General features: G+C 37.3%; 1 protein-coding gene across 1 annotated transcript; it reads right to left on the reverse strand.

The window, feature by feature from the left end:
* Nucleotides 1-513: 513 nt before the first annotated feature.
* Nucleotides 514-11,006, reverse strand: LOC133323536 (uncharacterized). Its single transcript, XM_061532454.1, has 7 exons — nt 10,807-11,006; nt 10,075-10,740; nt 7,744-8,602; nt 7,553-7,678; nt 4,295-4,656; nt 3,551-4,211; nt 514-762 (listed from the first exon to the last, which is right to left on the reverse strand). The coding sequence occupies exons 1-7, from the start codon at nt 10,924-10,926 to the stop codon at nt 515-517; spliced, it is 3,042 nt and encodes a 1,013-aa protein (XP_061388438.1). The 5' UTR covers nt 10,927-11,006; the 3' UTR covers nt 514.
* Between the last annotated feature and the right edge of the window lie 5,455 nt (nt 11,007-16,461).

Consider the following 16,461-nt stretch of genomic DNA (forward strand, 5'->3'; position numbering starts at 1 on the left):
GCTTTTAAATTTTACAGTGTTTACACAGGTTTGAATGGATAAAACTATATATATTTCACAAAAAGTATGAATATACCTTACATAAATACGTATTTCTATATATTGTTTTCAAAAAAAATCAGATGTAAAAATACTTATAAATAGTAAACAAAAAACATAGTTGTTAAAAAAAGTAGTATCTCAAAAAAATTGTTGTGTGCATTCTTTTATGTTTGAAAAGTTTGTAAACAAAAAAATAATAATACAACTTTTTTGTGCACATTTATTTATATATGAAGGACCTCGTTTTGTTTTCTATTTCAAAAAAACAACATTTCGAGGTCTATTTAGATGTACAGACATTCAAATGTGAGCTTTGTGTTACAAAGCTTTGCCACTGTTTTTCCTTTCAATACTGTAGCAAATAATTAACATTTTGCAACCTTTCGTTCTTTTTTTTTCATTTTTGGGTGAATAAAAAGCTAACCAACCATCTTGATGAATTTCTCTTCCCTTCGTTTTCTGGTGTTTGTGTTTAATTTCTGTAAAATCCATTGCCATCATTACCCATAAATTCAGTCCATCGCTGTGTATCGATATCATCCAATTCGGAACACACTTCACCCGGTTGCAATGAACGACAGGTGCAGGTAATGCTTAGCCGCGTAATTACCAATTGCGATTCGTATTTGGGCATTTCGGGATTAATATTGACCATTCGCTCGTTGAGGCATTGCTTGAGAAATTGCCGACGCAAAGCACGTTGATTGTCCATGGTGTAACCTGTAAACCAGAAGAGTTTTATTATTAATAAATTTAGATGATAATCCTGACACAATTTTATAGGATAGGCAGAGAAAGTAAGTTTTGGAATGTCGGAAAAGCGAGAAAGCAGACAAGACAGTTAAAAAAGAGCAGCCACATTACAAAGCTGATAAATGGCGCCCAAATGGGACAACTGTTCTGAATGACCCGAATAGGAAGAATCTTCACCTCCTCACAAGATAAAATAACTTAGATAATAGTTTGTCTTAATAATATAACCTGGCCCAATCTGTCGGATGAGCAATGTTGCAGATGAGATGGTAGAAGAAGTGAGCAGGGACATTACCAAGCTGGTGGCAAAGACGAAGCTGATATATGGCGCCCAGAGGCGACAACTGGTCAACATGAACTGGATGAGCAGAACCTTCACTCCCTGACAAGTGACGAAGGTGATTAAGTTCCTGGACCAAAAGAATACCGCTAAACCGGCGAAGAGGAAAAACAGCTTGAGCTACTACGAGCAAGTCACGAAAGTACCAAGTCAAAGCAGACTTTTCCGAAAATCAATTCACAGAGGGCAACAAAGTTGGCTCAAGTACCAAAAAGAGGGATTTTTATTATAAATAAAAAACTTAGATAACTGTTAGTCCTGATTCAAAAATAATACAACCTGACCCAATCTTCTAGGATAGACAGAGAAAGTAAGACATGGCCGGCTTTGAATGTCGGATGGGCAAATAGGCAGACAATATTGTAGAATAAGTGAGCAGGACATTACCAAGCTGGTGAAAAACACGAAACTGCTAACTGGCGCCCAAAGGTGCCGACTAATCAAATTTAACGGGATGAGCATAACCTTCATCTTCTCAGAAGCGACCAAGATGATCATATTTCCGGACCAGCAGAATACCTCTAACCCTGTGAGGAGAAAAAGGAGGCAGACAGATCCGAGAATCCACCGAAAGAGAGAGACAAAGCTGGCCCAAGTACCAAAAAGACGAAACAAAAGCCTGATAATTCTATTAGGATCCGGACAAGACAAAGAAAACAACCAAAAGTACCTAGGAAACAATACTGGGAAGAGTTCTGCTATACCGAAACTGGCGCCCAAACGTACCGTCTAATCAAAATTAACCGAATGGACAGAACCTTCATCTTTTCAGAAGCGACCAAGAGGATTATATTTCCAGAATAAACCAGCGAGGAGAAAAAGGAGAGTTCCGTCATCTAGTACTATGAACAAGATGCCCAGGTCAACGGAGACTGGTCCGAGAATTCATCTAAAGAAGGAGACAAAGGTAATTCTATTAGGACCCCGGACAACACAAAGAAAGCCCCAAAAAGTACCCAGGAAACAATACAAGGAAGAGATCTGCTTTAGCGAAACTGGCGCCCAAAGGCGCTGACATATCAGTGCCGGATGAGAAGAACCATCACCTTCTCAGAAGCGGCCAAGGGGATTATATTTCTGTGAGGAGAAAGATGAGGGAGACTGGTCCGAGTATCCATCGAAAGAGTGAGACAAAGCTGGCCCAAGTACCAAAAAGACGAAGCAAAAGCCTGGTAATTCTACTAGGGTCCGGACAAGACAAAGAAAGCAGCCAAAAGTACCCTGGAAACAATACAGGGGGAGTTCTGTGAGGAAGAAAAGGAGGGAGACTAATCCGAGAATCCATCGACAGAGGGAGACAAAGCTGGCTCAAGTACCAAAAAGACGAAGCAAAAGCCTGGTAATTCTACTAGGGTCCGGACAAGACAAAGAAAGCACCCAAAAGTACCCAGGAAACAATACAGGTAAGAGTTCTGCTATACCGAAAATGGTACCCAAAGGCGCTGACATATCAAAATTAAACGGATGAGCAGAACCTTCTCCTTCTTAAAAGCGACCAAGAGGATTATATTTCCGGACCGGCAGAATATTGCTAAACCAGCGAGGAAAAGAAAGGAGGATACCGTCATCTAGTACTATGAACAAAATGCGTCAATCCCAGGTCAACGGAGACTGATCCGAGAACTCATCCAAAGAAGGAGACAAAGGTAATTCTATTATGGCCGTCTAAAAAAATTAATCTAATGACCAGAACCCTCACCTTCTCAGAAGCGGCGAAGAGGATTATATTTCTGGACCGGCAAAATATTGCTAAACCAGCGAGGAGAAAAGATGCGTCAATCACAGGTCAACGAAGACTGAGAATTCATCCGAAGAAGAAGACACAGGTAATTCTATTAGGACTCAGAAAAGACAAAGAAACCACCCAAAAGTACCCAGGAAGCAATTCAGAGAAGAGTTCTGCTATACCGTAATTGATGGAAACAGTGCATCCGCCAAGTTGAAGAAAGAGATCAAAGACACAGTGAATACTTAAAGTGTGGTTCACCTATTGCAGGCTGGGGTCATACAGATCTTATAAGGGAAAGCTGGTAATAAAAATTATTACTCCATAGAGACATTGCAGAACAACAAAACTCCAGGATCTTCGGTAGAGAATAGAACAGTGAGTTCATGACAGAGCATCGCTCGAAGTTTTTTGTCTCCAAAACCCAACGCAAATTGCATGAAAGAGATCCACAAATAGGTTAGGAAGGGATATATTACTAAACTACAACTAACAAGGATATTCAGTAGATAGGATAACTCGCGGTACAACGCATGTTCGAGGTCTTTGGTTTCCACGAGGGACAAATCTTCAAAAACAATGAGATATTCAAGGTTTAATATCCGAACATCATCTGAGCTCAAAAGCCAACAAGTTGATAAGTCCAAAATGTGCTTATGCTTCTGCAGAACAGCTGTAGTTTTACTTACTTTTATAGGCGCTTATTTTCTCCTCAATACAATTCAAATCCTGTGGCAGGAACAACGGTGGAAATGCTTCTGATTCTCGAATATTGAGGACAAATGCAAAATCGATTGATGATCTTGTATTATTCAACGATTTCATAAGGACTCCCGTCGATGATATCGATGCCAAAAACCATTCATCATTTTCCATGCGATCACCACCATTTCCAGATTCTGTACTCGATTCATCTCCGCTTTGCCTTCTATGAAGATGACGAAGGCGGCGACGTCTACGCTTCTTTTCAATATTTAAGCCATCAAATTGTCCTTGCTGTTCCCCATCCTGTTGCTCATCAATTTGATTTGTTCCGATATCGTAGTTTTGTTGTTTCTTCATTGCATCTCGTTCTTCTTTTTCACGCTCTAAATCCCAAAGACTCAGTGGTTCGTCACGGTCCAGTTTGTTGGAGGGTACACCACCCGCCGGAAGACTTGATGTCGCATTGGCATCTGCATCATCGAATGTGGGAACATCGCTGCGTATATCACGATTTCCGGGATATTTTGTACGTAAACGTATCGGATGATCATTCGGTGGTACAAGTTCGGGTATTTCTGGATCAGGATAGGCGTTTTCATAGTCAGCAGGTGCTCTTTGGGGTTGTTCGAGTTCGTAGTCTTTTTGCTGCAAAGAGAGAAATGGTTTCAGGAATTTATAAAGTTTTCGTATTTAATGATTTATTTTACATAATTAGGAGGTTAACTTACAAATTCCCTTATCGGTTCCCGATTACCGCCAAAAGCTCCACCACCAACACCATAATATGGCACATTCAATTGCTGCTTCAGTGCATCATAGGCATCTACCGCGGGCATTTCATTTTTCTCTAAAGCTTCTTGTATTAATTCGGGGGTTACCAAGCGTTCTCGCGCGGTTTCTTGGCGGAATTGACTTTTCGATTTTTCCAAATGTTCGAGATTTTCAGCAGCCACTACACGTTCCAATAGTTCCTTATTGGCCAACAATTTTTTCAATAGTTTTGGATGTTTTAGTGGAGATTTGGCGGTCTTTTGTGGAGGATTTGACAGGGTGCTGGGCTGTGTACGATTCAAGTGGACTTCAAGGTCATCTAAAGAAGAAAATTTGTTATTAATTTATAAATTGTATTATAAATCCATATTCTGTGTAAATACGCCCTTTGTTCGACATATTCTATCAGCTTGGTGGGAAATCCAAAAAAAAGAAATAAATAATGCTGAGTCAGAAGGTGACTGCGCCAAGGAAGAAGGCGGTTACGGCGAAACATTTTGTCGGGGATGTTTCGATTCTGAGCATAGCGGCTACATATAGAAGGTGGGAGTTTATGGAGTCCCTTACCCATAGCAGACAGAGACTCGGCACCGATCGAACTTCATTTGGAGGTGAAGGCTATTTTAAACATTGTGTGGCTTAAGATCCAGAAATTTAAAAGAAATCTCAATGAATTGAGTTTCGAAACTAATGTGGATTTGTTGTTTTTATACAATGGGCTGAGGAAACAGACGTTGGCCGAGTAAAACTCGGGTCGCTTCGGATCGTAGACTTCTCTGTCATAGAAAAGAAGTTTTAATCTAGATTTGTTGGAGTGTTTGGTGGACGACTGGAAGAGACACAATTCAATTTTAATAGGCGCATGGCTTCATATTTTGATATACTATCCGGAGAATGGAGATATTGTGGAAAAAATAAGAAAGTAAATGATCAATATGAAATAGCAAAGTGGCCAAGTACTTCAAAAGATACGGACGATATTGCAAGAACAAATCAATAAGGAAATAATGTCTGATAAATGTGAGCCACCAGTGGATAACTGTGTTGCCGATTTGAAAAAGAAGCCGGCAGACAATGGCGATGAACCGATAACACAAGATGATTTGGTCTGTAAGCAAAGGACGTTAGTTACGTATGTTTCTGCCAGGAAGATTGCGGCAATAAATCCTGATAAATCATCGTAAGATGGAAATTGTGGTTATAACGAAGCTTGTCGATGATCCAGACTTAAAGAGGAAGACAGCAGTCAAAGATGATAAATCGCAAAGAAAGAGCGACTATTTTGCCGCAATGAAGAGGTTTGTGGAAGATCACGGTCTAACGCACCGAGCTGCTAATGGAAGATGTGGCCGGTGAGAAGTGGATTTGGATTTGTGGATTTGTTGTAGTGATTCGAGGACAACTAGAAGAGTCACAATTCAATTTTAATAGGCGCGTGGCTTCATATTTTGATATACTACCCGGATAATAGAGATATCGTGGAAAAAAAATAAGAAAGTAAATGATCAATATGAAATAGCAAAGTGGGAAGTACTTCAAAAGATACGGACGATATTGCAAGAACAAATCAATAAGGAAATAATGTCTGATAAATGTGAGCCACCAGTGGATAACTGTGTTGCCGATATGAAAAAGAAGCCGACAGACATTGGCGATGAACCGATAACACAAGATGATTGGGCCTGCAAACAAAGGCCATTAGTTACGGATGTTCCTGCCAGGAAGATTGCGGCTATAAATAATGAAACTGCGGCCGGGAAAAATGAAGCCCGGACAAAGGCGGCGTTCGTCGTAAGAACGAAGTGGCGGTTATAACGAAGCCTTAAAGAGAAAGACAGCGGTCGAAGATGTAGAGTAGCCAAGAAAGATCCACTATTTTGCCACAATGAAAAGGTTTGTGGAAGATCACGGTCTAACGTACCGAGCTGCTAATGGAAAATGTGACCGGTGATAAGCTGAAGAAGATAATTGCCGATGGTCCAGCCTTAATGATGGAGCGAGAGGGCAAAAATGCAGAGAAGCTGATGAAGACTATTGTCAATGGTTCACGCTGGAAGAAGAAGCCGGCAGACAAAGGTAGAGATGCCATCATGGGAAGCTGATGAAGGCAATGGTTCAGACTGGAAGAATATGATGGAGCGAGATTGCAAAAATGCAGAGAAGCTGACGAAGACTATTGTCAATGGTTCAGACTGGAAGAAGAAGAAGTCGGCGGACAAAGTTGGGGTTGCCATCATGAGAAGCTGGTTGGAAAGATGGCGGGTGTACCCAGATGCGATCACCTAGCTGTTTTATGATTGCCTAATGATTAAGTGTCTGACCCATAGAAAGGCAGGAGTTTTAGATGGTCCTCCTCACCCAACGAGGTGATCGCGTCCAAGTACATGTGATCGATTGGTACCTACATTTCGGTATGGGGCGTTGGTTGACGCTTTGTATTAACTGGTGTTTACAGCACCGTGGGGTAAGACCGCAAGGTAGGTACCCACGTACTCTAAGCATATCTGTTTAACGATTAAATTACTTATATTTTATATTATTGGAATAGTTAAAATTTTTAAATACATTTTCTGGCCCGCAAGATATTCACGTATCAAACAGGGATTTTCGTATAATAAAGATAGTGAATGTCTTGATGTGGGTCTCGTGTGTAAATACACAAAGACTGAATTAGACCTGCTATCACTCCGCGGATAATATCCGCGTCAACCATAAAGACCTCTCGATTATCAGGATGATACAAAGAAAATGACACTTCAAATGTCAAACAAAATATTAAAATGACAAACAAATGGTGTTCAAACATAAAATATGTTTAAATATCAAATCGAAAACATATGGTTTTTATTCGAGCATCTGTTAATTTTTTGTAGTAGAATTTCTAATTGTTGGCAACTTTGCACATCGAATTCAAGCAGAAACTATGCACTTTGACAGTTAATCGAATAGTCAGCTGCGCTAAATGGTGTATATGTGTCATGTGTGGTATAGATGACAGTCAACCAGCTGATGTCAGTCATAATCGATTTACATAACAAAATTATGTAAATATTGATTGAAAAATTGCCGTAATAATACGTTTACATTGCACCGGATGTCGTTAACCCAGTGGATTTTAAATGTCAATTCCATTGTATATATGTCAAATAAATCCTCATGAAGTATGTTAACCCGTTAAAAAGTTGAGTCCATTTATAACACAAACCCCCACATACCTGTACTAAATAGTACCGCTCCTGGTGGCTTCAAATGACGGGCAATGGCATATAATTTCACCACACTTGAGGTGTTGTATCTCAAGCGGCATGTATCAGCTCTGGCCTGGAGAATTATATCGCTATCTGCAATAACAAAGAAAAAATCAATAAAATTTCAAAATTATACTCCCCTCTCCTTCTCCCCTCACCTGGTACAAATTCATATGCATCCTTGGCATCCATTTTATCGCGACACTGCATTTGCCAATGTAAAAAGAAGTCACCGCCAAATGTTTGTGATATCGAAACACCACCCAATAGACTATTCGAACCACCTGAATCTGTCATCATAGCATCCAGTAGCGGTTTACCTGTTCTACCATCCAATATTGTTGTCTGAGAATAATAATACACTGGAAATCCTGGTCCAGTATTATATTTTACCATAAAGTCGGGTACGTCATCATGATTAAAATGACCCGGTACTATGGTACTAACACTTTCACTTGAATGGAATGTGAAATTCCACAACATCGAGAAATTGCGACCATCAAATGCCATTACTGTGGAATTAAAAGATGACACAACAATATCGGCAATTTTGTCACCTGTGATGTCCGTCAGTACCGACGGAACCATTAAACCGGAATGTTTATGACGATAGATGGCCGTGAAATCTTTTTCACTTGTAAATTTCATCAAAGACATCATTCGAATGGTATAAACCCCTCCAGGTGTTGATTGTCCACCGGTAATGATGAGTAATAATTCGGTACCATCTTCTTGGGTAATAACTTGTATCGGTACGAAAACTTCTTCTTTGTAGGGTGTCGGTATGGTGCGTATAACTTTTCCTGTTTTACCCGAAATTACCTTAATGTGTCCCGCTTTCGATTCTTCTCGTTCTTCCAAATGTACAGCTATTATTTCTTGAACTTCATCCCCATCGAGATCGCGTACAATATTTATGGTATAGAGATCCATCACGATGGGGGAATTTGTCTCCACTTCTATTTCTCGAAATTCCCAAATATTGTTGCCATTGCGTCCGTTTATGGCGAATATCATCTGGAAGATAAGGAGACATAAAAAATTTGTATTTTATGTATCTACATTATCTAAAAGATGTGGATAATGTATCTACATTATCTAAAAGATGTGGATAATGTATCTACATTATCTAAAATATGTGGATAATGTATCTACATTATACAGAAGATGTGGATAATGTATCTACATTACCCAGAGGGCGTGGATAATGTATCTACATTATGCAGAAGATGTGAATAAAGTATCTACGTTATCTAGAAGGCGCTGATAGTATATCTACATTATCCAGAAGGTGTGGATAATGTATCTACATTACCCAGAGGTAGTGGATAAGGTATCTACATTATCCAGAAGACGTGAATAATGCGTCTACGTTATACAGAAGGCGAGGTCAATTTATCTACGTTATCCAGAAAGCGTTAATAATGTATCTACATCATCTAGAAGAGGGTAATGTATCTACATCATCTATAAGGCGTGGATAATGTATCTACATCATCTACAAGGCGTGGATAATGTATCTACATCATCTACATGTCGTGGGTAATTTATCTACATCATCTACAAGGCGTGGAAAATGTATCTACAACACCTAGAAAGCGTGGAAAATGTATCTACAACACCTAGAAAGCGTGGATAATGTATCTACATCATCTAGAAGGCTTGGATAATGTATCTACATCATCTAGAAGGCTTGGATAATGTATCTACATCATCTACAAGGCGTGGATAATGTATTTACATTATCCAGAAGGCGTGTATAATTTATCTACGTCATCTAGAAGGCATGGATAATTTATCTACATCTTCTGGAAGGCGTGGATAATGTATTTATATTATCTAGAAGCGTGGGTAATTTATCTACGTCATCTAGAAGGCATGGATAATTTATCTACATCTTCTGGAAGGCGTGGATAATGTATTTATATTATCTAGAAGCGTGGGTTATTGATCTACATCATCTAGAAGGCGTGGATAACATATATACATCACCTAGAAGGCGTGGATAAATTATCTATGATATCCAAAAGAATTGTATAAATTATCTAAGTTATCCAAAAGATTTAGATATATTGTCTACGTTATCCAAATCACTTAGATATGTTATCTACCTTATCCTAAAGTATAGATTATCAGGATGGTGTAGATAATGTATCTGTATTATCCAGAAGGTGGAAACTATCTATCCATATTATTTAAAAGTCGTGGATAAGTTATCTACATCAACCAGAAGGTGTGGATAAGTTATCTACATCAATCAGAAGGCCTGGATAAATTTTCTATAAAGCGTGAATAAGTTATCTACAAATCGTGGATAAATTATCTACAAAGCGTGGATAACATATCTACATTATTTTAAAGAAGTAGATATATTATCTCCATCACTCAGATTGAAAGGATTGGATAATCTATATACCTTTGATCCGAAAATCTTAAAAACTTATTGACATACCCATTTCCGCCTTCAATTCCCAAAACTTTCCACTTACCCCCAATCGTCCGGCCGCCACACAATCTATATAACCATCCCGATTTATATCCGATGTACACAACAGCGAGAAAACATTCGCCACACTCCATGTTTGCCACAGCAGATCACCATTCACCCCACTCACAGCTATAACACCACCCTCACAAGGCACTTCATCTCCCTGTATGGGACTTTTACATTTCGGCAGCGGATATCCTTCATATTGGATATTATCATCGACACCAAATCCAAAAACTATATCCATAACACCGTCACCATTTAGATCTGCCTTACGTACCGGACTTTCACTGTTCATGCGCGGAAATGTACGTGACCATAATTTCTGGACACTTATCTGGGTACAAGGAACAAATTCACTGCCCATACTGTCACCGTATGAACGTTGACCGTCATCGTGTAGGCCCATCGGTAAGGCGGGCACCCGTTGATGATGAAGCCAACCTTTGAGTTTTTGCATTGAGACTGGAACCATGGTTAGGATGAGGGCAATCAGGCTGATTAAGGCTATGACAATGGTTAAGGCAGCTAGACCATAACAAAAGGGTTCACAACAACGCCAACAACAGCGTCGATGTTTTTTCATGATGGGCGAGGATGAGTGTGTTTTGCCGTTTTTGCGGCGCGGTGCCATCAGAGGGCGTTTCAAACCCTTTTCTTCGCTCATCTGCAAAATGGGGGCAGAGGAGTCATTTTATTTTTCCTGTAAAGATTTTTTTAAAGCGGAACATACCTTAGATGTTTTGGAATCTTTGATGAATACCTCATCGTCCACATCATCGCTAATGTCTTCATCAATGGAATCGCGTATGGCGATACGATTTGAGGGCACATATGGTCGCATATTTATCATTGCCGGAAAAAAGCGAAGGCTTGCAGTCAAAATAACAAATATGGTATTTTTATCTACGCACTTTGGCACTTGCTGTGGCGAAAAATGGCAATGAAAACACCCAAAAGTTTGCTACATTTATATTCTTTTGTGTTTCTTTAAGCCTTTTGCTTATGCTTTAAATGTTTAATACAATTTTAATTTTTCTTTCCGTTTGTTCTGTAATATTCACAATATTTTCCCGATTTTCCCCGTAAGCAACAAGAATTTCAACTGTCTGTTATCACCAAAAAAGAAAATCGATACTCTTTTTTGCAGTTTTATCTAAACTGTCATTTTGACAAATGGTGGTTGCTTCTTGACTCTTTGTTTTTTTTCTTTTCATTTAATTTAACGCATGCGCCTAACTGTAGGCAATTTTGTTTATCTTATTGGCAGAGCATAGCCCCCTTTGCATTCTAAACACGTGTTGCATGCTTATCCGGTTTTGTTTACCAACAAACACTCCACAGCCGTTACAGAAGACAGCTGTTTTGGGCTGGTTGAGAGGGTGAAAGAGAGAGAGAGAGAGGAGGGTATTTTTTTGTCAATGGGGAACGGGATAACTCCAGTGGTTATCTGTTGCTATTTATTTACATCAATTAAGGGAAGTTTTGTGTATGTGTACTAATTTTTGTATTGTTTGTATTGCATCTTCTTCTTCTTCGTGTTCTTTTTTTGGAAGAATTCCTGTAAAGTCCATTTAGTAGTTTTTATGAATGAATAAAATATGTGACGTAGGGATGAAAGGAAAGTAAACAAACAGGAATCTTTTTTTCAACTTCATTCATAATTCAATTATATTAAGATGTATGTATATAGGGGTGCATTTTTTAGAGTGATAGGATATTTAGCAAGATATTTTAAACAGGAAATGTATAAGAAATGTATTTATTATCATTTGGCGGACTAATTGTAGGTTTACATTGTATTAGATTACTACTCCAAATGCTGCTGTATAGTTTTATATAGTACTAAAAAAACCACAAAAACCAAAACCACAACCGGGCTGGTATCCCAAAACAAAAATATACAGCAGCAAAAACCGCAAGCGGCAAGGAAAAACCTTGACCCATGCAGTGGCGACGTCGAACAAATACACACAACACAATTTAACATAATGTCCTCACGGACTGCACAAAGGGCCCAAAGGACCGCGGGATCGGACTCAACACAAACAATGAATGTAACTGTCCTCACGAGCAGCCTACACGACATCCACAGGAGCAGAAGTGAACCTCGCCAAGTAGAGCAGCCGGCAGCAGCAACACCAACATCAGCTCTCTGCCAACCACCACACCAACACCCAACGCCACCCGGTGCAACCGACCGAGCCCACCTGCAAGGGGGCTAAGCACGAGGACCACCTACACTAAGTGCTGTCCTTCTCCTAAACGCTTCACGTGCAAAACTACTTAAACAACTAAAGGTCCGATCGTCTTCAAGAGCCCTACTGAAATCCCACCTCGCCCCTCCATTCGATATACTCATACTTGCTAAATCTCTAATGTCATCATAGTAACAGCTTCCCGCACCCGTCTGGGACAGGCCTCTTTTATGCAGAAATGCATTGAGAGAACCATGTCCCGTCAGTAAGAAACCAGTACTTAAGCCGAAGTGAAAGTCTGGCCAGTCCACTACGAACGTTGCGTCATGAATAAATTCGTACGTCACCCTCCCTTTGTCATTGTTCGTCCACCTTTTCCTCCACCTATCAACAACACACTCCCGAAGGATAGTGCCATGGCACAATGAATAGGTAGTCCATTTAGAGCAGCTGATGTCTTGATTAACTGTCAAAGTGGTAAATTTTACTTGAATTCGATGTGCAATGCCAGATAATCGAGACCAAAACTGTTTTTGTTTTGATACATCACCTTATTATTGCATCATGGATAGTGCTGTACCGCCTACTCTCCCCATACATTTAGATGACGATTCGATTAACTGTCAATGTGCGCAGTTTCTTCTTGAATTCGATGTGCAATGTTGCCAGCCATGTGAAATATTACTAGAAAAAAAAATTAGTGATGGTCGGAACCATGGCACAATGAATAGGTAGTCCATTTAGCGTATCTGAAGTTTCGATTAACTGTAAAAATTAGCCACTTTGAAAGTTAATCGAGACATCAGCTGCGCTAAATGGACTACCTATTCATTGTGCCATGGTCGGGACAAAACCATATATTTTGATACATCACCTTATTATTGCATCATGGCACGAAGTAGTAAATGTAGTAATAACAGGGATAACTGGATCGAAATAAAAACTTCAACCAAATATTTTACAAGTTTTTGCATTGATTGGTACCATGAAATGTTTATTTCTTGCATAAAAATAATAATTACACAATAACAACTTTTTAAATTCAAATGATTTTTAATGTATTTCAATTTATTTGATATGTGTTTAATTTAATAGAACAAGCCACCTTAAGAAAAACATTGGAATCAGCTATGACCATCATGCAATAATAAGGTGATGTATCACAACAAAAACCTTTGTTTTTGTCTCGATCATCTGTTAAATTTTTCCACATAAAATTTCACATGGTTGGCAACACTGCACATCCAACTCAAGTAGAAATTACCCACTTTGACAGTTAATCAAGACATTAGCTGCGCTATATGGACTACCTATTTATTGTGCCATGGCTATGACCTACCTTCTAATAATTATACCATGGTTTAGACTATGATTCACAACAAAAACCTTTGTTTTTGTCTCGATCATCTGTCAAATTTTCCATATAATATTTCACATGGTTGGCAACACTGCACATCGAATTCAAGTAGAAATTATGCACTTTGACAATTAATCAAGTCATCAGCTGCTCTAAATGGACTACCTATTTATTGTGCCATGGTTTAGACTATAACAAATATATATTTAATAAGGTAGCCGCATCGGCCCAGCTGTTGGTGCAAATAAATGTCAAAAATGTTGTTGTAATGTTGAACCAAAAAATTAAAAAACAAAATTATAAATGAAAATCTCCGAATTTCGAAGAGCTTGTTCGGCAATACTTTTATTAACATTTTCTACAAGAATTTGTGTAAAAAAATCGTATGAATCTGTTTGTTTTGGCAAAATATTTTTGACATGTCAAAATACAACAAACGAAGTTTGTTGTAGAAATTCGCCGATGCGGCAACCTTATATATCTACCTTGGACTATACCATGCTACCGTGTGTCATTTAATGACATATTTAAACCAGACATGTTTTATTTGCAAATATGACGATTTCGGCAAAATTGTCAATTCAATTGTATATATTTCAAATAAATCCTCATATAGTAGTTTTACTCGGTAAATATTTCTAATGTAAATGCGTTCAAGCGTAATATGTATTCATACTTTTTGATTTACCATACATCATTGCGATTTATTTGAAATAATGATCGAGATATAAAATACAACACCAGTTTTATTAAAAAAATTCATCTTTCGGATGAAATTACAAAAAGTTCCAAGTATTTTTGTAATAGTACGTTTACATTTAATCGGATTTCGTTAACCCAGTGGGTTTCAATTGTCAATCCCTTTGCATAAATGTCAAATAAATCTTCATGAAGTAGGTTAACCCGGTAAAAAGTTCTAATGTATATGCCGTTTAAATTTGTTAACGAAAGTTCCGGCGTTGCGTTTTGATTTTAAATGATTGTCAACTAGTTTTTACATTTTTATTTATTTTCACCTTTTTACTAGATGTATAGTGCATTTACATACGCACTTTTTATGATGTGCATTTACGAAATCCTGAAAATAAATTAAGGTTATTGAGATCATTTCAAATCACTGTCAGCTGATATTTGTTTACATATACACACACACCATCTTTCTACTTGAATTCGATGTGCAATGTTGCCAACCATGAAAAATAATACTCGATAAATGTTGTCAGATGATCGAATAAAAAACATATGTTTTTATTTTTATATATCACCTTATTATTGCATTATGCTCTAAATTGTTTACCAAAAGAAAAAAATTGTTAACACGAATTTAAAATTTTATTTAGAAATTACGGGAAAATAGATATTCCCTTTAAATATATGTCAATCAATAGGAGACAGGCGGCAGCGATGATTGAGACTTCGCATGCTGAGTAGATAGGGTTAGCAGCGATGTTATACCCAGTGTAACCCGGGCCGGAGCCGCCTCCGGTTTAATCCAAAATGATACCCATGACATAATGACAATCATACATGTCGGTATATAGGTATTGAAAAATAAATTAAGGTTGCTGAGATCATTTCAAATCACTGTCAGCTGATATTTGTTTACATATACACACACCATGTTTCTACTTGAATTCGATGGGCAATGTTGCCAACCATGAAAAATATTACTAGATAAATGTTGGCAGGTGATCGAATAAAAAACATATGTTTTTATTTTTATATATCATCTTATTATTGCATTATGCTCTAACTTGTTGGTAATCTCCCCAAAAATTAATAAATTTCCGACAGTTAATAGCTTTTATTTGGCATTTATTATTATAATTGTTTACATTATTATTTTAATGCATATTTTTCTTCTTTTATAGATATTGACGCAGGGAATTTTGTTATTATTTACTGGTTTTTAATATATTTATTCATTGTTATACATCGACAACATATTTTAGTTTTAATCATAAAAGATTAAATAATAATTTATCATATGAATACAGGAAAAATCTCAATAAATTTGGGGGAGGAGTAATATAAAAGAAAACTTATAAAACAAATACAGTTGTATTTTATAATATAAAATTAAATATCGGTATTTAATTAACAATTTATGTGACATTTTGATTGTTGTTTTCTTTTTTTCTTTCTAAAAAAAATTAACTTTCTACTTATGTACATAAATATTAATTAAAAATTAATTCCCCAACACGCTTAGTATTGCTGATGACAATAGCAATTTGTGATAATCTGATAATTATCATCGTAATATGTCATACAATAATCTGCTTGTTTATATTATTTATATTTATTTTCTTTTAAATTTCTAAATTAATTTTAATAATTTCAAATTGCTTTTGGTAATATTTTGTTGTTGTTAACAGCCAAGAAAAATATTTTTTAATATATACAGTTTGTTTATTTTCTTTCTATTTGGTTTTTTCATCATTTTTATAACATTTGTCTAATTAAAATTTTGTTGCTTTATTCTTTTATCACTAGTGAAAATTATAGGTGATATCTTTTGTTCTGCGAATCACGAATTATTAAATCCTTATGGTGTAAACATGGTATTAGCTTTATAATTCAGAAATAAAACTAAAATCTTGTATGGAATGCAAAATTTGATTCAGATCATGATGCAATAAAGAGGCGATGTATTAAAACAAAACCATTTGTTTTTGTCTCGACCATATGTCAATTTTTTCCTTATAATATTTCACATGGTTGGCAACATTGCACATCGAATTCAAGTAGAAATTGCACACTTTGACAGTTAATCGAGTCATCAGCTGCGATAAATGGACTATCGATTTATTGTGCCATGGAAAACAGGTGT

The sequence above is a fragment of the Musca vetustissima genome, unplaced genomic scaffold, assembly GCF_032173495.1.
Source record: "Musca vetustissima isolate MV318-11 ecotype Yass unplaced genomic scaffold, APGP_CSIRO_Mvet_v1 utg25624, whole genome shotgun sequence".
Classification (NCBI taxonomy): domain Eukaryota; kingdom Metazoa; phylum Arthropoda; class Insecta; order Diptera; family Muscidae; genus Musca; species Musca vetustissima.